Source organism: Salvelinus fontinalis, chromosome 28 (assembly GCF_029448725.1).
Source record: "Salvelinus fontinalis isolate EN_2023a chromosome 28, ASM2944872v1, whole genome shotgun sequence".
Taxonomy (NCBI): domain Eukaryota; kingdom Metazoa; phylum Chordata; class Actinopteri; order Salmoniformes; family Salmonidae; genus Salvelinus; species Salvelinus fontinalis.
Genome location: NC_074692.1, coordinates 2,287,569 through 2,313,791, shown reverse-complemented (window position 1 = coordinate 2,313,791; position 26,223 = coordinate 2,287,569). Strand labels below are relative to the sequence as shown.

Sequence of the window (26,223 nt, the reverse complement as noted above, 5' to 3'; positions counted from 1 at the left end):
ACCAAGAGCTATTATTTCACACTTCTCAAACCAGGTGCTTGTTCCTGATCATGCTACAAAATGGACTGCCATGTGAAAGAACCTTGGCGTGGCCATCAGAATACCCAGAAAACACTGTCATGATTTGAGGTCTGAGTTCTTCCTGACCATGCAACCTTACCAGCAAGAACTATGGGCCCCTGTTATAATTCAATAGAAAAGGGTCTTCATTTAATCATGACAGTGTTATGCGGACATTGCGCTGCTCCTAGTCAGGTTTCAGCATATAAACCTATTCCGAGGATTACCCCCTGCTCCTGTTAGATAGAGCCAGTCAGTCACTTCCAGTCCTAGGCAGTGGCTTCTGAGTGAGGGGGAGGACCATGTCCAAGTCCCCCTGCTCTGCTCTTCTCTGCTCGGCTCTACTCCCTCACGTCACCCGTGGGCATTGTTTTGATCCCCCTGCCAACCATTATGCTAAGCCACATGTGTGCTCAAGATTTGCACTGAATGCCTCTTCTCTCCTCATTCCCATAGTTCATTGCTCTGTTCCCACCACCACCATGATGCCCTCAAAATAAACCATCCTGCACATGTCACATCAACCTTCCCTCTTTTTATTTGTGTTCTAAAATCTCAATGCCACAGTAGAAGTACCTAATTGTCAAGGGGCCCCAGCATGCTCTTCTTCTTTTGTGTGATTCTGATAGTTTTCTCAGGGACGTTGTGTCTTGAATACGCATGACATAGGAATTCATATGAACAATCATTATGTGCCAGCCACCAACATCATAGATCCTTGATTTACATTCCATTCTCAGGTTTGCTTTGTGTTAGGTTTTCCTCCTATGGTTTGGGCTAGCAGGAGGTAGAATAGGGTAGAGGACTTAGGGACCGTGCTTCACAATCATACACTGTAAAATGATACCATTATGAGAAATAAACCCCAGCAACCAGTGAGAATTATCATTAATGGGGCCATTGGTGGTTAATGACTTGTTGAACTGTATTAATTCAAACGGACATTAAGAGGGACATTGTTGTACTGTATAGTCTCTGTGATGGTTACTCTTTTGGCTGAAACAGTGGACCAGTGGCAGGGAATGTCACACATACTAAGAGGATGTAGGGCATTAAGAGATGTATCAGTAGTGGGAACTGATAGCTGGATGAGAGGTCAAGAATTACTCCACTAAGCTTGTTGTGACCACAGATTGTGGGGCAGCAGCACTCAAAATGAGCACAGAGCCTTGCCAGCAGGGATTGGAGACGTGGTGGTGGAAGGGGGGGTGTTATGTCTGTGCTTGTGCGTTTACTGGCAAACACTGAAGCTATTGAGTAGTCCCACCGTTGTGTCACAGTAGATCACGATCCAAACAGAATTCCAATATATATTTTTTCTTCCAGGAGAGTATTTATAACATGCAGCAAATTTTATTACGTGCCTATTTTTCTTTGTCCATTATCAGATACACTATACATACAAAAGTATGTGGACACCCTTCAAATTAATCCACTTTGCTGACAGGCATAACATACAATTGACCACACAACCATGCAATCTCCATAGACAAACATTGGCAGTAGAATGGCCTTACTGAAGAGCTCAGTGACTTTCAACGTGGCACCGTCATAGGATGCAACCTTTCCAGCAAGTCAGTTGGTCAAATTTCTGACCTGCTAGAGCTGCCCCGGTCAACTGTAAGTGCTGTTATTGTGAAGTGGAAATGTCTAGGAGCAACAATGGCTGAGCCGCGAAGTGGTAAGCTACAATAGCTCACAGAACGGGACCGTCGAGTGCTGGATCTCGTAGGGAGTAAAAATCGTCTGTCCTCGGTTGCAACACTCACTACCAAGTTCCATACTGCCTCTGGAAGCAATTTCAGCACAATAACTGTTCGTCGGGAGCTTCATGAAATGGGTTTCCATAGCCAAACAGCCACACACAAGTCTAAGATCACCATGCACAATGCCAAGCGTCGGCTGGAGTGACGTAAAGCTCGTCACCATTGGACTCTGGAGCAGTGGAAACATGTTCTCTGGAGTGATGAATCTCGCTTCACCATCTGGCAGTCCGATGAATGGATCTGGGTTTTGCTACCTGCTCGAATATATACTGCAAAATGTTTGGTGGAGGAGGAATAATGTTCTGGGGCTGTTTTTCATGTTTCGGGCTAGTCCCCTTAGTTCTAGTGAAAGGAAATCTTAATGCCACAGCATACAATGGCATTCTAGACGATTCTGTGTTTCCAACTTTGCGGGAACAGTTTGGGGAAGCCCCTTTCCTGTTTTAGCATGTCAATGCCCCCGTGCACAAAGCGAAGTCCATACAGAAATGGTTTGTCGAACTTGGTGTGGAAGAACTTGACTGGCCTGCACAGATACCTGACCTCAACCCCATCAAATACCTTTGGGATGAATTGGAATGACGACTGCGAGCCAGGCCTAATTGCCCAACATCAGTGCCTGATCTCACTAATGCTCTTGTGGCTGAATGGACGCTAGTCCCTGCAGCAATATTCCAACATCTAGTGGAAAGCCTTCCCAGAAGAGTGGAGGCTGTTATAGCTGCAAAGTGGGGACCAACTCCATATTAATGCCCATGATTTTGGAATGAGATGTTCAACGAGCAGGTGTCCACATATTTTTGGTCATGTAGTGTACATCTACATTATCTTACATTACGTTTGGATACATTGTCATTTTATATCCAGCAATGGCCTGTGAGCACTTTGCCTGTTTATTAGCAGGCCCCTGATCTCTCTCGATGTGTATTTTTTTCCAAAAGCTTTGTTGTTCCTGAACCTACTGGTTTAACAAATACAAAAGAGCTGATTGTGTACTTATTATGCTCTCTACCACTGACTGTATTGCTATATTAGTGGTGAAAATGTGACTCCAAGGTAATAAAAAAGGTGAATGAACAATACAAGGTTGTGAGAGAACAAGGACCCTTAATGTTAGCGTCAAATCCTTGTAACCTAATCTCTACGCATTAGTGACTCACCTCCGTCTCATAAAGGTGATGTTGAATGAATGACTCCAACCTGGAAACCAGTTCATGACTCCAGACTGATTCTTAACAGCCTGCTCATTCACACTGAAACACTGCCAACAATCCTCCAAAAATATCTTGGATCAACATAACATAGGTTTTAAAGTGCTACCTCTTGTACTCTTGGCACAAATAAGAACCATATCACGGAAGTTAGCTGTATTTTCCCATAAGCTAAAAGCATTTGATCTGTTCTGTTGTACTAACATCAGAGCAAGCATCCTTTTTTTTATAGTATGTTTTGCTCTCAAATCATGGAAATACAACCATCTTCATGACAATATTTTTTATTTTTATTACATTTTGCATTTATTAAAGAGAATGTTTTTTTTTTTACAACATACATTAAGCTGTGAATCAGATGTTAAGTGGAGTAGGGCAACAAAAAAACTTGTGACATCACAATATCTTACAAGCTTACAAAGTTCAAAACGAGTTGAGTCTGTCTCAGTTGCATCTAGCAGTGTATAGCAAGGGTGACAGACAAAGGCACACACACACACCAAAGAGACACACTGTCCACAGTAGCCATGTCAACCGTGGCTAGAGATGCAATCTGCACTATTGGGGTGGAAAGTTCAAATGACCTTCCCTTTACTAAACCTAATCTGATCATGATGCATGTCGCAGTCGCTGCAATCGAACCCTATAAGCTTCTATGTACACGTTAGTTCAATTAACACATACTGTATATGCCTCAGAAGTGGAACTATCTTACTCGTTCTTCTTGCATTGGCTGTGGATGAGAAATAGTTGGCTTTCCACCATTGTAAATGGAAATCTGCTTGAGATCAAGAAACTCACCTATCTACACACAATACTAAAGGAGTGCTCTGTTGATTTGGGGAGATGTGATCAATGAAAATGTGATCAGATTGGTCAATGAAACTGTCATTCATAAGACATTGATAAAGAGAGTTAGTACAAATTAAATTACTCTAATCGTCCTGGAACATGTGTTTTTAAAAAACGTCTCCTAATTTTTTAAAAACTATTTTCTATCACAGGAACCAGCCTGCTTTTCACTGCCTAGAAACTGAAGTGTTATCGTGTACACTAGGAACCTGGTGCCATGTCTGTACAGTCTACTGGTGTGTTTTTCATATGTTAGTGTTTGATTATTGCTGTGCACCAGCAAGACCCTAAGAGGCCATTTCAAGAACAAACATGAATCCCTCCAATCGAACAGCAAAGTAAAAAATTCCACACACAACAACATCACCGACACTGCCAGCACAACAAAAAGGGTTGCTTTAAGCGCATCATTGGCACTATCAGAAATGAACCACAAAGAAGAATATGTCTGTATATTTCTAGGGAACAGAATTACAACAAGAACACATTCTTTATTTGCCTTTATCAAACCAGTGAAAGATGACATAAGAAAATACAAAGAGGAGACATAGTTACCAGCTAAAGAAAATGTCACTACTCAGGGTGTAAGGCACAACTTTACATGTGGAAGTGAAACAGGCTATCAACAGATGTAATTCAATCAGAGGACTGCGCGACGCGCCTAGAGAAAACAAGACATTTCAGTACCTGCCAAAATGGCCGCTCTCCACACCTGGCAGAGCGCCCAACATCCTCACGCTTCTCTTTTTCATGTGTGGACTTCCACGTTTTATTCCCTTTGCACGTTTATATGCAAGAGTGAACCTTGTTAATACACAGTGAGCCAGAAGCCAACCGGGAGAGAGAGACTGACTGCAAAACCACAGTGCCAAACGTATGGAGATGCCCATGGAGGAGTGATCGAGGGAGTGAGTTTCAGGAGTTCTGTTTTTTGTATTTTTCTGACTTCTTTAACATGGGAGGTTCTGCTCCATCATGTAGGTCCCATCTGGCACAGTTAAATAAATATATCCTCCATACAGAGGTCACATATATCCCAAGATTCAAAAACCCAAGGCGCTAGAAGACCTAGTGGACCTTTTGTGTCAAGAAAGTTGTACTGGCTCCAGTTGATTGACTTTAAATAATTTCATTCTTGAATAATTCATATTTAAATAACTCTTCTCTCTGAGCCTAAAATGTCAGTATTTTCTTCAAAAGCACTTATTAAAAATAAATACAACAAGCTATTACTATTAACAGTCATGTGTTATTCAGTAACCAATGCAGTAGAAGATTCTCAGACCAAGGCTTTTTTCAACCAACGCAGAACTTGATTGCCGTGTCCAGTAGCTGTAACACTGAGAGGCATTTCACAGTTTTCCACGTAAACTGAAGCTGTCATTCCAGTCAGAGCTCGCTGTGCCCAAGTGCTTGCTGGGAGAACACCCCAGTCCTCAGTATATAATTGCTCCACTTTTCTCTCACTATCTATGTGCGTTTAGCAGTCAGTTAAGAAAACATCAGTCAAGTCATAGTGTTCAAAGTCCAACACAGCCACTGTCTTGAATGCTACAGGGGTGACATGTTGCTTGTCAATTAAATATTCATGAAAGAAATTTTCTTCTCAGTAGCAAGTGTTCCGTGTTTCTGGGGAACTGGGAGTCAACAGCCTGAGCTCAACATCAACCATTTGTAGAATATTTACATATATATAAAAGAAAAAAAATCTTTTAAAAAGTGTGTTGTGTTTGCTGTACACAGACCAAGGACAAAAGGAGATGCAATTGTGTTTCCTGTTCTGTATTCTGAGCGTGCTGATTATGTGCAGGAGTCATTGGAATTGACTTTCGTTGAGAGGGACACTAAAGAGGGTTTGGGCGGTACGTCAGGCTTGAGGTGTTTGACCCCGGTCCGGGGCAACGAACCGTAAGAGCTCATGCTGGGCTGTCGGGAGTGGAACATCCCCTGGGAATTCATGTGCATGGAGTCCACCCTCTGTGGGGCGGGGGGCGGCGACTCCACGTGGTTAAAACTTTGGTGTCTGGACAGGTGAGAGGAGTTGGATGAGTTGGTGTTGTGCTTTTTGAGGGCAGAGCCTTTCTGGGCACTCATCGGGTAGCCCCGCTTGTACTCATGGCCATAGACGGAGGAGTGCACCTCGAGCCGCTTGCCCATCTGGGGCACGGCAGGGGGGATGGTGAGGGAGGCCTCCCTTTGGGGCACTCGGGGCGGCAGTCCGTCGCTCTCCACCAGGTTGAGGCTGGGGCAGGGGCTCTTTAGGGCCTTGTACTCCAGTGTGGCACCCTGGTCACTCAGGCTCATCTGGCTGAGGTCGCTGCGGTGGGGCTGCTCTACATACTCATGCTGGTAGGGCTGCTGATGCTGGTGCTGTGGCAGGGGAAGCACTACCACACTGGGGATGTGGCCTGGGGAGGCCCTCAGGGGCAGGTCAGTGGGGATGACTGGGGTGCCCATGGTTTGCAGGTCCTTGGTGCAGGCATTGATCAGATTCTGGTTCCTCTCCCACTCGCGGCTTCCCCGGCTGGGCTTGCGTCGGGGCTGCATGGGGGTGGACTCTGGGGTGGGCATGCCAGCCAGGTCCAGGTGGTGCTGGTCGGCTTTGATCAGAATTTTACCATTGGTGAGGCGGCCGTTGTGCATGAGCGGGGTGAGGATGGCTTCAGGGCGACTGTCCTTGGCCCCGGTCTCAAACAGGCCTGTCAACTTGGTCACGCTGTTCATGGAGCCCCTCCTGTCATGGTCTTTGTCCTTACTCCCAGACAGCTCAATGTCTCGTCGCCGGTGGTCACACACACAGTAGACGAGGATACCAGAGAAGATGGCACCCATGGCGAAGGCCAGGATGACAGCGATGGCCAGCAGTGTGACAGGGACCAGCTGGTCACGCCCCTTCTGGTAACTCTCGCGTATAACTCCTGCAAAGACAAGGATGAAATGATTTCAAATATATCAGCAAATTAATTAGTGATCAATGATATAGGTGAAAATCAAATGGTTAAATTAATTGACGAATAAAGCACAAATAATAACGAAGCATTTGTCCTATCTAATTTGTCCTATTTGCAGCAGATTTGCAGACTCTTGTTTTTGAGAAAATGTTATCAGCTTAAATCCAGCCGTACACTTGGAAAAAATGATGTTATGGCTTCTACGAAGAATTAAAAGATTAAACATCGGCAGCTGAAATGAAAAAAAAAGATATTCGATAAATGAACGTTCAAAGGGAAAGCTTATTTTCTTTGATGCAAATGTAACTCGTTTTATATGGCTATGATACAATCTCATATATCAGAGAATATATTACATTTATGATTAGACCTCCAAATCAAAGGAGCTGTGTCATACATTTCTTAGAGGTCACTTTCCAGGACAATCAAATTTTTTTTTAAAGAGGAGAAAAAAAGACAGGCGGTTATGGGCTACTAAAGTGATGATTCAATAAAAATGCAGCAGAAGAGATGACAAGCATCTTGGCAAAGAAAGGGAGGGAGAAGATACTGCATCAAGTGAAACGGCAGTAGGTTGCTTTTAATAAAATGGCTCCATTAGAAGTCCTCTTCACTATAAACATGGAGAGCGAAATTATAACCTCCAACTCCTTGATGAATGTGTTACCCAATGCCCATCCATGCTCCTAGAGTTACAGAGCCTTCAGAACTACCACTACCAGAATTACTCACATCATATGTATATACTGTATTTTATACCTATTACACCTTGCCTACGCCGCTCGGCCATCAATCATCCATATATTTACAGTATATGCACATATTCTCATTCACCCCTTTAGATCTGTGTGTATTAGGTAGTTGTTGGGAAATTGTTAGACTACTTGTTAGATATTACTGCACTGTTGGAACTAGAAGCACAAGCGTTTCGCTACACTCGCATTAACATCTGCTAACAATGTGTATGTAACCAATAAAATGTGATTTGATTTGATCTGACTTGACTTATTCCACATTTTGTTGTGTTACAGCCTGAATTCAAAATACATTTTGTGATTGATTTTTTTCACCCGTCTACACACAATACCCCATAATGACAAAGTGAAAACAAATTTATTGAAAAAAGGAAATACAAAAATATCTAATTTACATACGTATTCACATCCCCGAGTCAATACTTTGTACAAGCACTTTTGGCATGATTACAGCTGAGAGTCTTTCTGGGTAAGCTTTCCAAACCTGGATTGTGCAACATTTTCCCATTATTCAGTAAAAAATTCTTCAAGCTCTGTCAAATTGTTTGTTGATCGTTGCTAGACAACCATTTTCAGGACTTGCCATATATTTTCAAGTAGATTTAAACCAAAACTGTAACTCAGCCACTCAAGAACATTCCGTGTCTTCTTGGTAAGCAACTCCACTGTAGATTTGTCCTTGTGTTTTAGGTTATTGTCCTAGCGAAATGTGAATTTTTCTCCCAGTGTCTGGTGGAAGGCAGACTGAACCAAGTTTTCTTCTAGGATTTTGCCTGTGCTTAGCTCCAGTGTTGATTTTGCCTTTTGTTTTAGGTTATTGTCCTGCTGAAAGGTGAATTCATCTCCCAGTGTCTGGTGGAAAGAAGACTGAACCAGGTTTTCCTCTAGGATTTTGCCTGTGCTTACCTAAAAAAAACAAATCCTGAAAAACTCCTCAGTCCTTAACGATTACAAGCATACCCATAACATGATACAGTAACCACAATGTTTTAAAATATGGAGAGTAGTACTCAGTAATGTGTTGTATTGGATTTGCCTCAAACATAACACTTTGTATTCAAGACAAAAAGTGAATTGCTTTGCCACATTCTTTTATTCTGTACAGGCTTCCTTCTTTTCATTCTGTCAATTGGGTTAGTATTGTGGAGTAACTACAATGTTGTCGTTGAGCCATCCTCAGTTTTCTCCTAACACAGCCATTAAACTCTGTAACTGTTTAAAGTCACCATTGGCATCATGGTGAAATCACTGAGCTGAGTTTTTTAAATTTGTACCTCTCCACCAATGGGAGCCCTTCTTTGCGAAGCATTGGATAACCTCCCTGATCTTTGTGGTTGAAACTGTGTTTGAAATTCACTGCTCGACTGAGGGACCTTATAGATAATTGTATGTGTGGGGTACGGAGATGAGATAGTCATTCAGAAATCATGTCAAACACTATTATTGCACATTGAGTGAGTCCATGCAACTTATGAGACTTGTTAAGCACATTTTTACTCTTGAACTTATTTAGGCTTGCCATAACAAAGGGGCTGAATACTTATTGAGTCAAGACATTTCAGCTTTTCATTTTTGATTAAGTTGTAAAAAATTCTAAAAACACCATTCCACTCCAAATTAGGCTTGTTGTCACGCCCTGACCTTAGAGATCCTTTTTATGTCTCTATTTTGGTTTGGTCAGGGTGTGAGTTGGGGTGGGTATTCTATGTTCTATTATTTGTATTTCTATGTTTTGGCCGGGTAGGGTTCTCAATCAGGAACAGCTGTCTATCGTTGTCTCTGATTGAGAACCATACTTAGGTAGCCCTTTTTCCCACCTGTCTTTGCGGGAAGTTGACTTTGTTTATGGCACTTAGCCTTTAGCTTCACGGTTTGTTTTGTAGTGTGTATTGTTTTGTTCGGCGTCTTTTCTAAATAAAAGAACATGTACGCTCACCTTGCACCTTGGTCCTGTTCATTCAACAGCCGTGACACCTGTGGTCTCTAAGTTATTGTCTTGTGACTGAAATTACATTTGGAGATGTTGTTATATTTGAGAAGTGTTGGACTGAAACGTTTGACTTATAGATAAATATAGGGCCGAACAGATAACCAAACAGCACTTGAGGTTAGCAGCTCTAAAATATTTTGTCCTCCAAAAAAGTGTCTGCCGTATATGAGCAGTTTTCTGGCAGTACTTGCTCATTCCATCATAATCCATCTAAAACATAAATACATATGTCTCTGTCTCACTTGCTTACTTTCGGAAGGGCATGGAAAACTTTGTTAGAAAACTTTAGTGACATTGAATTGAAGCATATTAATCGTCCACAATTGTGCAGTTCAAAGAGTTGGATTTGACTTGAGAACAACACAGTTAGAGGACTGAGAATGTCAGACCTAAGTATCCATTGTTGAGAGAGGAGGGCTGTGGAGCTGGCAGTTCGTCTTCTCACAGTGTAGGAGGAGGGTTAAGGCATTTCTCAACCAGCAGTGACTTGGTCTCCATCAAACATAGCTGCCCTGCCTAGAGCAACTAGGGGGGATTTAAAAACAACCCTAAGGCCTCCCTAGACCTTTGAAGATTTATATCTTTCATGTATGAAGTCAATTGTTTCTCATCTTAACTTCAAAGAGGGCGCAACCATAAAGGACACAGACAAATCCGAAGATGGCAGTCTTTTAAATCAAGGTGGCTTTATTCATTTGAAGGGCTCATTCATCAAGGAAACTGACGTTCAACTTTTTACTACTAGAATGTTCTTGGATGACCTTGAGCCCCAGAGTATCAAGGACAGTGTTGAGGCTCGACATTTACAGTAACTTCACAACCCTTGACTTTTTCCACATTTTGGTGTGTTACAAAGTGGGATTAAAATGGATTTAATTGTCATTTTTTTGTCAACGATCTACACAAAATACTATTTAATGTCAAAGTGGGAGAAAAAAAAACTAACATTTGTAAAAAAAATAAAAAAAAAAAAAAAAAATAACACCTTTGGCAGTGATTACAGCACACCTGGATTGTACAATATTTGCACATTGTTGTTTTAAAAATTCTTCAAGTTCTGTCAAGTTGGTTGTTGATCATTGCTAGACAGTCATTTCCAAGTCTAGCCATAGATTTTCAAGCCAATTTAAGTCATAACTTTAACCAGGCCACTCAATAACACTCAGGAACATTAAAATGTACAACTCCAGTGTACATTTGGGCTTGTGTTTTAGGTTATTGTCCTGCTGAAAAGTAAATTTGTCTCCCAGTGTTTGTTGGAAAGCATTGTGAACCAGGGTTTCCTCTAGAATGTTGCCTGTACTTAGCTCTATTCTGTTTCTTTTTATCCTAAAAAACTCCCTAGTCCTTGCCGATGACAAGCATACCCATAACATGATGCAGCCATCACCATGCTTGGAAATATGATGAGTGGTACTCGGTGATGTGTTGTGTTTGCCCCAAACATAACACTTTGTATTCAGGACATAAAGTTAATTTCTTTGCCACATTCTTTGCAGTTTTACTTCAGTATCTTTTTGCTAACAGGATGCATGTTTTGAAATATTTGTATTCTGTACAGGCTTCCTTCTTTTCACACTGTCATTTATGTTAGAAGTGGAGTAACTACAACGTTGTTAATCCATCCTCAATTTTCTCCTATCATAGCCATTAAACTCTGTAACCATTTTAAAGTCACCATTGGCTTCATGGTGAAATCCCTGAGCGGTTTCCTTTATATCCATGCAACTTATTATGTAACTTGTTAAGCACATTTTTACTCCTGAACTTATTTAGGCTTGTCATAACACAGGGGTTTAATACTTATTTAGCTTTTCAGTTATCATTAATTTGTCAAGATAAAAAAATATATAATCCACTTTGACTTTATGGGGTATTGTGTGTAGGCCAGTGACATAAAATCTCAATTTAATACATTTTAAATTCAGGCTGTGACACAACAAAATGTGGAAAAAGTCAAGGGGTGTGAATACTTTCTGAAAGGCACTATAAAGCAATTTTAATTATTCATTGCCTAAAAATGTGTTCTTATCCAAGGTGACTTATATCATCTAGTTTTGACTCTCATTGTCAGATAGCAGTGTGAATAGCCACCAGGAGAATACATTTCCTGTCCAACAATCTATTTTGAATGTCATACCTCCAAAAGCCTTGACACAGATATTTAATACACATTCGTACGTGTCAAAACAACTCAGCACTTCCTTGTAAATGAGAAACATTGTCATCTAGTGTGACAGATGTGTGAACATTCTCATAGACAGTCTTTTAATCAGTGTAGCTCGTGGACTCCAGTTGTTGCCTATAGTGCCTGCTTTGTCTGGGCAGATTTCAAAGCCACTTGTACTTCATAGCACGGTTGTCCAGAGCTGTAACCTCTACATACACAGGCATTGTCTGAAAACGATAAAATCTCAATCTCACTGAAATGTGTTCACTGATGTGTCACTGCCACTCGCTGAAAGACTAAATGGTGCGAACACAAAACACAGTACATACCCCATTGACTGGAAGGGAGGATGAAAGGAAATGCTTTGAGGTTACAGTACATCTACCATGCCTTGGACAGAACCCAATTCTGTGTTCAAAGATTACGGTTGTGGTCCCGGTTGTCTTTTCAACTAGGAGGAAGAGGTAGACCATCACATCCAGCTAACTGTTCACACCATTTGGATCTATTCCGCATCTGCTGGTATTATATGGATGAATCAGCAAAAACTAGTTCGTGCTATTATCTCACCACCCAACTCAGGCATTACCAATGTACTAACCTCCCAAGATCAAGGAAATTCGCCTACTCTCCAGTAACTGTAAGTTGGGAGTGCTTTGCTTTACTGAAACATGGCCAGATGGTTCGATAGAAAACGCTGAGATTGAAGATCAAAATGATATAGTAATTAGAATAGACCGCGATCGCAAAAGCGGGGGTGTTAACTAAAACTTAGGTAAGATCAGATATTGGGTTCAACTACAGATTTAGATTTAAGTCATGATGAGACTGAAGCTGTGTTGCTGGACATTCTATTACCAAAATGCAAACCCATTATAGTCAGAACCTGTTACAGACTACAAGACCAGTTTTATGAATTGTTGGAGGAGACTTGCTCCAACTGTACAGATTTTGGTAAATCAGAGGTTATTGTTACTGGTGATTTTAATTCGGACACGCTCAAAAAGGACAATGTTACTTTGAAAGCTTTTAAGAATTGTTTTAATCTGTTTGACTTACACCAGCTGATTAATGAGCCCACCAGGGTCTGCCCTTCTACCCAAACCCTCATTGCCCTTGTGTTGGTGTCGGATAGATCAAGGATATCAAACAGTGGGGATGTAAACTATGGGCTCAGTGATCATTCCATCATTTTTTGTAGTAGGAAGGTTCAGAAAAAGTGTTTTTAATTGTCATAACTCAATACAAATGTGGTCTATGAAGAACTATAGTGCAGATGCTTTTGTTAATTGTTTGAGCAAATTGGACTGGTTTACTGTATTGAAATGCAATGAGGTGGAAAATGCCTGGGGCAATTTTAAATAATTGTTTTTAGATGCTGTTGACAAGCTGGCTCCGGATAAAGATTTTTTGAATTAAACAAAGAACAGAACCATGGCTACACAATAACATTTTAAAGGCAATTAAGCTAAGAAATGAACTCTTTCTGGAGTTCAGGAAATCAAGGCAGATTTACGTTTTTATGGACTATGAAATGAGGCTAACAGGTTGATAGAGAAGGCCAAGAAATATTGTTTTAATGACAAAATAGGTGAGAACAGGAACAATCCGAGTAAAATATGGATGTGTCTGAAGCTGTTAGGTTACGCTAACAGATTAAAGAACAAAGCTCGAAATCTTAGCCTGGACGTTGGAGGAAAGGTTACATCAGACAAGACCATGGTTGTAGACAGTCTGAAAAGCTACTTCACAACTATAGCTAACACATTATTTAGCAAGTTACCTTGTCAATCAGGTTGTTGTTTAAAATATATATATTTAACCTTTATTTAACTAGGCAAGTCAGTTAAGAACAAATTCTTATTTACAATGATGGCCTACCCCGGCCAAACCCGGGCGTCGCTGGGCCAACTGTGCGCCGCCCTATGGGACTCCCAATCACGGCAGGATGTGATACAGCCTGGATGGGGAGAGTCAAGTCTAGCAGTTTTGAGTTTTAATCGAAAAAGTGTCTGAGTCAACTGTGCTAAAAAAGCTGAAAGAACTTAACCATTCCAAAGGAATTGGCCTTGACAACATTCCTGACAGATTTCTGAGATGCTGAGGTAATTATCACCCCCTGCATAACTCACATTGTAAATCTGTCTTTTAAACTAGGAATTTTAACCAGTCAACTAAAACTTGTAAGGGTCATTCCTCTATATAAAAAGGGAATAAGTTGGATCATGGAAACTATCGGCCTGTCTCAATCCTGTGTATTTCATCGAAGGTCATGGAAAAGATTATGTTTGAGCAGACTGACAGGAATAGTTCCTTAGATAACCTACTACCATATATGAGCTCCAAGCTGGCATCAGGAAATCACGTTACATGGAGGGACATTTTGTGGTATGGTTATGCTAGATCTTTAAAAGGCATTTGATACAGTGGATCATGAGATTCTGTTAATCAAACTAAGAGCCATGGGCTTTAACAACTTAGCCATGAAATGGGTTAGCTCTTATCTGCAAGGAAGAAAATAGATAGTGGATGTTGGATGGGACAAAACCTTGAACTGCGGGGAGTGTGCTGGGTCCACTTTTCTTTCTACTGTAAATTATCTGAAATCTGCCTGTACATGTGACCTTTTCCTTTATGCAGATACACTACCGTTCAAAAGTTTGGGGCCACTTAGAAATGTCCTTGTTTTTGAAAGAAAAGAAGATTTTTGTCCATTAAAATAACATCAAATTGATCAGAAACGCGGTGTAGTCATTGTTAATGTTGTAAATGACTATTGTAGCTGGAAACGACTGATTTTTATAGAGGCCCATTATCAGCAACCATCATTCCTGTGTTCCAATGGCACGTTGTGTTAGCTAATTCAAGTTTATCATTTTAAAAGGCTAAATTGATCATTAGAAAACCCTTTTGCAATTATGTTAGCACAGCTGAAAACTGTTGTTCTGATTAAAGAACCAATAAAACTGGCCTTCTTTAGAGCATCAGCATTTGTGGGTTCGATTACAGGCTCAAAATGGCCAGAAAGAAATAACTTTCTTCTGTAACTCGTCAGTCTATTCTTGTTCTGAGAAATGACAGCTATTCCATGTGAGAAATTGCCAAGAAACTGAAGATCCTGTACAACGCTGTGTACTACTCCCTTCACAGATCAGTCAAACTGGCTCTAACCAGAATAGAAAGAGGAGTGGGAGGCCCCGATGCACAACTGAGCAAGAGGACAAGTACATATGAGTGTCTGGTTTGAGAAACAGACGACTTACAAGTCCACAACTGGCAGCTTCATTAAATAGTCCCCGCAAAACACCAGTCTCAACGTCAACAGTGAAGAGGTGACTCCAGGATGCTGGCCTTATGGGGTATTGTTAGAAGACTAATTTGTTCTGAGATTTCTACAGTTGATTTTTATTTATCTTGGGGGAATTATTGTAACAGGAAGAGCATGCATACTCAAAGTGGCGCTGAACAAGAGCCCCTGCCTATGCCATCATTTGATTCTTATCCAGAAATGTGGAGGTTCTTGCCAGAAACCACATTTTAGGGTTCATTTTGGAGATAACTTTTTTGTGCAACTCTCTCCTCTGTCAGTTGGTTATCTAGCACACATTCAAGATAATTAACTTAGTCTTTTGCCGTGACTCTATGTCACCTATTACCACTTTAAAGTAAAGGGCTAATCTCAGTTTCACTTTGGACACGTTCAAGATGGACTCTGTTTTTCCAAGGTGGAGTGACAGATTATTGTCATATAACCATTTACTGACATTCATAAATTCAGCATTGAGGGCTTTGTCAAACACATTTTTGTCTTTGTGGGAAATCAACAGTGCTGTCACGGCTCTCGTCATAATGAGGATCGGACCAAAGTGCAGCGTGGTAAGTGTTCATGGTTTTTATTTGATCACAAAAAACTCAAACAAAATAAACAAGAGGGAAAACCGAAACAGTTCTGTAAGGTGCATAAACTATGCAGAAAAAAACTACCCACAAAACACAGGTGGGAAAAAAGGCTGCCTAAGTATGATTCCCAATCAGAGACAACGATAGACAACTGTCCCTGATTGGGTTGTGCCAGCTCTGCGCTCTAGACCTCCAGTACACCTCCACATTCCAGTACGTCCTGTGCCTCCTCTCCGCACTCGTCCTGAGGTGCGGGTCATCAGCCCGGTGCCACCGGTACCGTTCCCACGCATCAAGCCCCCAGTGGGTCTCCACAGTCCAGAGCTTCCGGCGACAGTTCCCAGTCCAGAGCTTCAGGCGACAGTTCCCAGTCCAGAGCTTCCGGCGACGTTTCACAGTCCGGAACCTCCAACGACGGGCCACAGTTCGGAACCACCACACTCTTCCTAGACCTGGCCGCGGGACCAAGATCCCGATGGTCCCTCTAACAGAGCTCCAGAGTTCCTCTGTGGAAGGACAACCATCTCTGCAGCACTCCACCAATCAGGCCGTTATGGTAGAGTGGCCAGATAAAAGCCCCTCCTCAGTAAAAGGCATATAATAGCCTGCTTGGAGTTTGCCAAAAGGCACCTAAAGGACTCTCAGACAATGAGAAACAAGATTCTCTGGTCTGATGAAACCCAGATTGAATTCTTTGGCCTGAATGCCAAAAGTCAAGTCTGGAGGTAACCTGGCACTATCCCTACAGTGAAGCATGGTGGTGGCAGCATCATGCTGTGAGGAAGTTTTTTGGTGGCAGGGACTGGGAGACTAGTCAGGATGTCAAAGATGAACGGAGCAAAGTACAGACAGATCATTGATGAAAACCTGCTCCAGAGCGCTCAGGACCTCAGACTGGGGCGAAGATTCACCTTCCAACAGGACAACAAACCTAAACACACAGCCAAGACAATGCAGGAGTGGCTTCAGGACAAGTCTCCGAATGTCCTTGAGTGGCCCAGCCAAAGCCCGGACTTGAACCCGATCGAACATCTCTGGAGAGATCTGAAAATAGCTGTGCAGCGACGCTCCCCATCCAACCTGACTGAGCTTGAGAGGATCTGCAGAGAGGAATGGGAGAAACTCCCCAAATACAGGTTGTCAAGCTTGTAGCGTCATACCCAAGAAGACTGTTGGCTGTAATCGCTGCCAAAGGTGCTTCAACAAAGTACTGTGTAAAGGGTCTGAATACTTATGTAAATGTTATATTTCTGTTTTTATACATTTGCAAACATTTCTAAAAACCTGTTTTTGCTTTGTCATTATGGGGTATTGTGTGTAGATTGATGAGAAAAAAAAGATTGAATACATTTTAGAACAAACAAAATGTGGAAAAAGTCAAGGGGTCTGAATACTTTCCAAATGCACTGTATGTAACTTGGCCCGGGATAACCATAACTATTCCACTAGAAGGAGTGAAACTGACGTTGTTTCTTTTAAGATGTATTAGTGGAATGGGGAAAGAAACCTTTTTGTACTCAGCTACTATTCTTTGGAGTAATCATCCAAGAATTTGAAACGTATAACCTCCATAGGCAGTTTGAAGTTCTCACTGAAAAAATTGCTAAATAGTAGCATGTCTCAAAAGTGAGTCGTATGACATGAGTGAGAAGGAAATTCCTTTGGATAGCATGATATGGTCTTTTCATGCCTACTGTGTATCATATTGTGATTGTATATTTTAGGGATTGATTATTGTATTTATTAGGGGTATATGTCCAGAGATGTTTATTAGGAAATGGACCTATACTAATTAGCTGATTTTATGAAACAAGCAACAATTTTGTCTGTCATTGTTTGTTGCCACTACCATTGTTGCCTAACCTTCTAGATAAGTCTCTAAGAGCTTTCCACACCTGGATTGTACAACATTTGCCCATTATTCTTTTCAAAATACTTCAAGCTCTGTCAAATTGTTTGTTAATCATCGCTAGACAACCATTTTCAGGTCTCGCTATCGATTTTGAAGTATATTTTAAGTCAAAACTGTAACTCGGCCACTCAGGAACATTCACTTGTGTTTTAGGTTATTGTCCTGCTGAAAGGTGAATTCAACAACATTTTGAAAAAGTTACGGAATGGAAATACTTTCTGAAAGCACTGTAACAGGCAAAAAAGACACATCTGAAACTAGATCTCCTACATACTGGTATTGATGAGAAGGGAAAAAAAACTGTTGGGCGAGGTTCTCTTCTGCACTGTTCAACCAATCCAGTAAATGTGGAGGAGGAGTTAAGAAGGAGTGTCGCCTTGTTAACGTCCAAATGGAAAGAGTCGTGTCTCTTTCCATTATCCTCTGAAAACCGGAACTTCGGTTTTTAGGTACTCGGCCGAGGATACCAATGTACAGACCCTTTCGACATCCAAGCATACCCTCAAGACATGCTTTGTCCACCAAGAGCCAATGTAAGAGGGAACACTTGACCATAAACCAATTCATGATAGGAGTTATTATAGTCAAATGGGCATATTGGATCCTTCACTGAATTCATACACAATTACTGTACACCTATAGACAGTCAAATATGACTGTATTTACATATTCTCTCTGGTAAGCTACACAATATATGTTTATGTAACTCTTTAGTCGGAGGCTCGGAAAGGCTATCTCTCTAGTTCAGGGGTGTCAAACTCATTTTGCCCGTGAGCAGTATTCGGTCTTCACAGAGGTCCGGAGGGCCACATTTCTTTGCTGTCAAAATTAGCAAAAAAATTGTAATCTATATTTTTATTTAATTTTTTATAATCGATGCTCCCTGACTATCCAGCTTTTGTTTCGGAGATTCTTAGCAACCTGGAAAGAGTGAATAGATGTAAGTCAAATTTCTTCAGTTTCCATTTGGTTTTAGTCCCAGTTATTATTGTTTTAACCCCTCGCGGGCCACATTGAATGGGCCTTGAGTTTGACACATGTGCTCTAGTTGAATGGGCATATATCCTTCTCTGTTGGCTGCGTTTACACAGGCAGCCCAATTTTATTATATTTTTTCCACTAGTTGGTCTTTTGACCAATCACATCAGATCTTTTCACATCAGGCTTGGAGTCATGGCTACATGCACCTATGCACCTACAACGACTAATTTTGTCAAACAATTACAACTGAAAGACCACCGATTTATGATGAAGAACATTGTGCTCAAGCTAAGCATGTGAAGACCTATTCAGATCAAACGTATGCTGCGGAAATGATTCATTAATTTAATTGCAGTGCAATTTACGGTGTATAATTTAAAGAGAGCGACTTGGGTTTAAATGTAAGACCACCTTAGAAAAAGACAAAGAGGATGCAGAGGCACTGTACTGTATGTGGTCTCTGACGCAAAGGAAAAGGACAACCTAGCGGGGCAACATAATGCAAGCTAATTGGGAGAAAGGAAACCCGTGGCTTGACGCCTGACATAAAAGGCGGAAGTGCGCCTTTTTGTTTCAGACTTCTGCAACCAATATTTCTGAGAAGTCTAAAGAAATGAAATATATAGCACCAGTCAAAAGTTTGGACACACCTACTCATTCAAGGGTTTTTCTTGATTTTTACTATTTTCTACATTGTAGAATAATAGTGAAAACATCAAAACCATGAAATATCACATATGGAATCATGCAGTAACCAAAAATGTGTTAAACAAATCAAAGTATATTTTAGATTTTAGATTCTTCAAAGTAGACACCCTTTGCCTTTATGACATCTTTGCACACTCTTCGCTCAAACAGCTTCACCTGGAATGCATTTGCAACAGTCTTGAAGGAGTTCCCACAGATGCTGAGCACTTGTTGGCTGCTTTCCTTCATTCTGCAGTCCAACTCATCCCAAACCATCTCAATTGGGTTGTCAGGTGATTGTGGAGAACAGATCATCTGATGCAGCACTCCATCACTCTCCTTATTGATCAAATAGCCCTTACACAGCCTGGAGGTGTGTTGGGTCATTGTCCTGTTGAAAAACAAGTGATAGTCCCACTAAGCACAAACCAGATGGGATGGTGTATCACTGCAGAATGCTGTGGTAGCCATGCTGGTTAAGTGTGCCTTGAATTGTAAATAAATCACAGACTGCATCACCAGAAAAGCACCCCCACACCATCACACCTCCTCCTCCATGCTTCACAGTGGGAACTACACATGTGGAGATCATCCGTTCACCTACTGTGCGCCTCACAAAGACATGGCGGTTGGAACCAAAAATCTCAAATGTGGACTCAGACCAAAGGATAGATTTCCACCGGTCTAATGTCCATTGCTTGTGTTTCTTGGTCCAAGCATTTATTTGGGCTGCAATTTCTGAGGCTGGTAAACTCTAATGAACTTATCCTCTACAGCATAGGTAACTCTGGGTCTTTCTTTCCTGTGGCGGTCCTCATGAGAGCCAGTTTCATCATAGCGCTAGATGGTTTTTGCAACTGCACTTGAAGAAATGTCTTACAGTAATGATCGACTGTTGTTTCCCTTTGCTTATTTGAGCTGTTCTTGCCATAATATGGACTAGGTCTTTTACCAAATAAGGCTATCTTCTATATACCACCCCTACTTTGTCACAACACAACGGATTTGCAAGAAACACATTAAGAAGGAAAGAAATTCCACAAATTAACTTTTAACAGGGCACACCTGCTAATTGAAATGCATTCCAGGTAACCTGCTAATTTAAATGCATTCCACCTCATGAAGCTGGTTGAGAGAATGCCAAGAATTTGCAAAGCTGTCATCAAGGCGAAGGGTGGCTACTTTGAAAAATCTCAAATCTCAAATATATTTTGATTTATTTAACACGTTTTTGGTTACTACATGATTCAATATGTGTTATTTCATAGTTTTGATATCTTCACTATTATTCTAACATGTAGAAAATAAGTAAAATATAGAAAAACCCTTGAATAAGTAGGTGTGTCCAAACTTTGACTCGTACTGTGTATAGACTCAATAGGAGATGGCATATCATTGTTTCTCCCAGTTCACCTAAATATTACATTGCAGTATATACAATCAGAGGCTTCCTGAGTAATTATGTTAGTTAGACATTACAATACAGGAAATTAGATCGCTGAGCAGTGAAGACCTCATTTCTATTATTCCCTTTATTCAGAGTTTCCTAGTAGACTTTCCAGCCTGATAATGGTGAGTGTTCCAACTGAAATGACATCTTGGCACAGTAATTGGCACCACTCCAAGGTTGTGCCCCTATCATGCCACTCTCCTTGGTACACAGGTGCCAGTCAACTGAAGCTGAAAATAACCGATCTAGATGCAACTTGCTAACTGTCGGTCTACTCCAAGTGTAAAATACCAACACTGAAGGTAGTGAAAAAACATCAGAATTGGGCTGCCTGTCTAAACATATCCAATGATGTTCCTGTGTAACTTCATGGGGTTAAACAATACACCTCAAAAATGTATCCATAGTGGGATTAGAACAGTGATTGTGCAACAGACGACCAAGGCCACAGAGCGACGGGAGAGAATCCCTCCCTCCCTCCCTCCCTCCCTCCCTCCCTCCCCACCTTCCCCTCGCCCTGTCTGGATAGCTTTTGTAATGAACCCATAAATTGGAGAGACACACAGAGATGGCCACAGGTCGGCGGGGCAGAAAAGGGAGAGAGGGGGAGGACGGGACTCATTGCCTCAGACGGGGCAGGGGATAGATAGATAGATAGATAGATCGATCGATAGATATAGATAGATATGACTTCAGTTGGCAGAGGGTAGGATGTTCTATAAATATGGTTAGTAATACATTTACACTACATAAGGTACAGCCTTGGAACATTCCATCTCGACAGATGAAAGGTCCTGTGGAAGGGAGACTGTTCACAATGGTAGCAGATGGTGGTGCGGGGAGAGGTAGGGGGGAGAGGGAGGGTCGCGGGAGGGAGAGGTGGGATATCACACGGATAGATGAGCCCAGACACAACGGTGCTCAAATGTACTGGGACAGCAAACCAAGCAACATTGGTGCTCTTTTCTGGCAGAGGGTGAACTATTAAATATCCACAGTGCGGATACTCATTATTTTACCATTCTAATCATTCCAATGTGTTGCCCTAATACATATTGGTACTGTAATATTCATTAACAGATCCCACAAATGAGTGAGCTTCAAAATAGAAAGTTGGAATTTTATATCATTTTAATTGCAAGCAAGGATTAATCTGGGGGCTCAGAATTTGGGGAGTTATTACATCTGCAATATTTATAGTTTAATTTGTTTAATTAATGTCAATGCAACTACATTTAGTTCAAAACATCTGGTGATGAAGAATTCAGATTTCCCTATACTGTATGTACAGTATTCATGTTCATTTGGCTAAGATGGAGGTTTGATGACTCTATGGTTATGCTTTGAGACAGTGGCTGTCATACCCTATAACCTTAATGTGTTAGATTGGCACTCAGCACTATGTTTTCACAGTACATTTGGCACCTGGAGCTAGGAATGAGAAGAGAAGTACACCTGCACATGGGAAAGAGGGATAAGGACATAAGGAGATGAGTACTGTCGAAAGTGGTGCTCAATTGCCATGCAGCGATGGTTTAAGCTGCATGAAGGCAAAACGGAGCTTAATACATCAAAGTAATCCAAGCAAGAACATAAATAGTCAAGCCAGAGTTTAAAAACCAAGCCATGCAAACAGTCACAGAACCAAAACAGACAATATCATCAGAGCTCACTTTCATAGCAAAAAAAAAACAGCTAGAGCTGAAACTGAACTGATAATACAGAGACAAGCTGCAAAAGTGACGTTGAAAAGAAAATAGAAAAAAATACTGTGAGAAGCTTGAGTTTGAATGTGAGCCCTTGTTGCTGTTAACTCGGTTGCCATGATGGACGGGGCCAGCCAGGACCCAGGTAACAGCAACGAGGGTAGCAACACCATGCCGTATTCTCTGCCACCATTGTGTCTGTCTGGTCTGCCTACAGGTGTCTGCTTCCAGCTTCCAGGGGGGAAAGCGACAGGAGAGAGACGGCTAGCTCACTGAGCTTCACCTAGACTGCATCACCATTCTCCACCCTTCCGGTCTTTTCTCACAATTTCCATCATGGATGGTGACAATGACAATGGAGGAAACTCCCTCCAGTCAATATTTTCACCAATGCTTTCAAATCTGTGATGGGAAGTGCTCACTTCAGGAGAAGGGTGGAGAATTGTGACCCATCCCTACAGTACAACCCCAGAGACCTCAGTCACTGCCACGTACCAGAGAGAGAGAGAGAGAGATAGACTCCTCCTCCCTGATGACCTCGCCCCAACACACAGTCCTCTAGCTATACTCCTCATTGGTATGTGTGTGTTTTGTGGATATCTATGAGGCCACCGGTCACCTCTAATCATCCTTATTGATGATCAATATCTACTCATGGTAACCACTCAGGTAATGTACCAATGAGACATTACATTTGGTGTAATGGAACTTCTAATGGTTTTCCTGCTCTATTACGGTACATGACATTGATCATGCCAGTGTAATCATGGCTGTGTTTTCTCCCGGCATCTTTATGTGTCTGGGTTTAAAGTGACCTTGAGCCAGCTGGGATGTTAAGACAGCAAGAAAGGGCATTCAATGTCATGTCCCTGCACAAGATAAAACTGGGGCCATCTTCTTGGGGAAATAAATACAGTGAAATCTTCCTTTTTTTCCCTGAAGCGTAATGGTCTGTGTATTACATCTCCTCAGGGACATTAGAGTCTTTGTTTAATAAATCTCTCTCTCCGGGGCGTGGCAATTTGTTCTCTCCTGACACTGTTTCAGTTCCGGGCTAGTCAGCTGGAAGCAGACACAGTAAATCTCATCCCTGCCACAGGAGAAATTGACTTTTCTATTCCAAGGCTTACCATTGGCATCCTGCTGGGTCTGAGAGGGCACTGCCATATAGGGGTCCCTGTTATCTGAGGGCATGGGGGTGTCCGCCTGCTCCACCATGCCGCCCCGACCCAGTGGTCCTCCTGCAGGGGGATGGGCCGTGGTGGGGAATGGGAGAGTGGGATGGCCTGCCGGACACAACACATGTTAACTCTCCTCACACTCTCTCTCTCACACAGATGTACATACGCACACATACACACTCGAGGAGCAGATGGGCTGTGCGAAGCTACAAGACAGTGTGCCTGCCTGCCTAGTGAGGCGACCCTGGACAACTGATTACTGGACCCTGTATCTCCAGGGAGCTGTGACCTTGCAGGAAGGGAGAGATAGAGAGTCTCTGAGGAGAGGAGAAACTTTCCTTTCCTCAATCACATGTCATGCTGCCGCTGGCAAGAACTGAACCACCTCTCACTCAATCACCTCAGGGAAGCATACCTTTGATATGAAGAGCAAGAAAAAGCCCTATACCTCCTTATAACAATCCTCCCTTCTCTTCACGTCCCAGGCTCTCCTCTACCCGTTACGTTTCAATGTCAATCTATTAGCTATATTTAGTAGAGCTCTTTGAAAAAGCTCTACTTCAAGACCATATTAATCATGAGGGGTAAGATATTAATGTCCTCTAACCTAAATTACCCTTCTGATTACACTCCTTAATGACACCCTGCACTGCTGGCTTATCGCTGGCCACAGTTAAAACAGGACTAAAACTAGACCCTACCATACTCCGTTATTTTTCTATGCTGTATCAATATCAATATTCGTTCTACCTCCGCCTTAAGTTCCAGTCTGTATATTTTGGTGGCTCCTCTGACAATAAAACCATATAAATCACATTATCATCTCCACGTCTCTCCTGTTTAGAGCAATAATTTGAGGCTACTCCCAGGCGGTGAGCGGCCATACTGTAATCAACAGCTCGTATGTTAATCAGGCCAGCTCACAGTAAACCATTTCAACACGCTTTCTCATGAGTGGTGGTTGTGGATAGAGAGGCTGGTGGGGGAGGGGGAGCGGTGGTAGGGGGCCGGGATTGTTGCTGTTGGTCTTCCATGCACAACAGCCCCGCAGCCTCCGTGTGGCAATCATTAAAATGATTTATTTAACAATGCACCGTGGGCTGAGAGATTAGCGTGACAGGACTATTTTATAATTCATTTTCTACGGCCAGGGGAAGTGCAATTCAGGCTGATGACACACATACGGAGTCGGAGGATCAGCTCCTTGGAAAAGAAAATCCTAAACTGCCGACTTGTGCAGATATCTTTTTTATAAATTAATTAGAGGCAGTGGCTTGTCTGGGGAGGCATTTGCAGTTGCATTTAAATATTATATCAACAGTCTGTGTCGGAACCTGAAATGCTTGGGTTTGACTGCCTCAAAAACACAGTCAGACCTTGGGGAGAATAAACACACTACTGTTGAGCTGCATTGAAATAGCAAACGCTTTGTATTTGACCCGAAATCTGACAGGAAGAAATGGGGGAAATTGGGGAGAAAACACAGGGGGTAGAAAAGAATGAGTGTGGGGGGTATTTCTGGAATGACTTCAAATAATTGCTATTCTTGTCATTCCTTATGGGAGTGTGAATCTTGTACAGCTCAAGTGTGATGTGTGAGGTGCAATGGAAGACTGTGACATCGCTGCAGGCTAACCAAGACTGTTTATCATTTCTCTTCATAAGCCTGCGGGGGGAAATGGTTTCGATCAACCAGCACCAAGAATCAAGCATAAACACACTCGATGGGTGTAAGTGTGGAATTGAATTGTGCAGTCCGTCTGCGTGTGTATTCATGCTGCAGCCTAAACTAGTGGTATTGTGCAGCACGGCTGTGGGTTTGTATGAAAAATGTCGCCGCTTCCTATGTTAGCCTTAGTCAACAACCCTCCATCTTTTCCCATGTGCCCTGATGAGTCTAGTCAACCACAGTGAACCTCGGAGGCCTTTTCTATTAACAACAAGATCCATCCAATTAGGGAATAAAAAGTCAGGACAAATCAATACTATTGCATTGCAGTCTAGGGATCTTTCACAGCAGAGCAGGCCAGGGCAGGAAGAGGGTGGAGGGGAGAGAAGGTCTGGACTCTGAACACTAGGGAGTGGATTTAGGGAGGGCGCTAGAAGCTACAGTACCACACGTTAAAACAGACTGGGGGAAAACAAAAGTAAACTGACCATAGCGAGCCCTTTCATGACCATGAGGACTGGACTGAACATCTACAGAAAGAAAAGGGAATGAATTCAATTAAAGCTCAGTTCGTTTAGTCACCTGTGAAATAGTGGGCAGGGCTTCATTTCGGCGAGAGCAAAGAATTGATAGAAGTGAAGGGCTGAAAATAAATAAGGTTGAGGGTAGGTATCATCTTGTTCATTTAGTGTGGTTACTTACCGTTGAGGGCCACAAACGTATCTGAAAAGTCAAAGGAAAGATGTGTTAATGTTTTCAAAGAGCAAAAGCTAAAGCTGCAAGATGAATGATACATTGGCATGATCATTCAATAGCTTTTCATTCACCTCTTTAAAGTAATTGAAGATCGTAACTGAAGATAGGCATTCTCATCCATTGTGATCTATAGTGCTTCTCTGGTTAAAGGATTGTGAAGTGTTTGTTTTCTTGTTTTCTGCTAATTAATTGGTATTAACCAGAAACTAACACAGAGCTATGTGCT

The 26,223-nt window shown here is 41.9% G+C and overlaps 1 protein-coding gene across 6 annotated transcripts in view; it reads right to left on the bottom strand.

Moving 5' to 3' along the window:
- Positions 1–3,305: 3,305 nt before the first annotated feature.
- The window catches only part of LOC129825949 (semaphorin-6A-like), a 98,308-nt gene continuing 75,390 nt past the window's right edge, over positions 3,306–26,223 (bottom strand). For 3 of the 6 annotated variants that reach the window (XM_055886105.1, XM_055886106.1, XM_055886104.1), the window contains 4 exons: positions 25,944–25,964; positions 25,730–25,771; positions 23,522–23,677; positions 3,306–6,807 (listed from right to left, as the gene is read on the bottom strand). In XM_055886105.1, coding sequence (XP_055742080.1) covers positions 5,690–6,807; positions 23,522–23,677; positions 25,730–25,771; positions 25,944–25,964 — 1,337 coding nt within the window. In that variant the 3' untranslated portion in view covers positions 3,306–5,689. The remainder of the gene's footprint in view (positions 6,808–23,521; positions 23,678–25,729; positions 25,772–25,943; positions 25,965–26,223) is intronic. The other 3 variants (XM_055886107.1, XM_055886108.1, XM_055886109.1) reach the window with 3 other exon arrangements.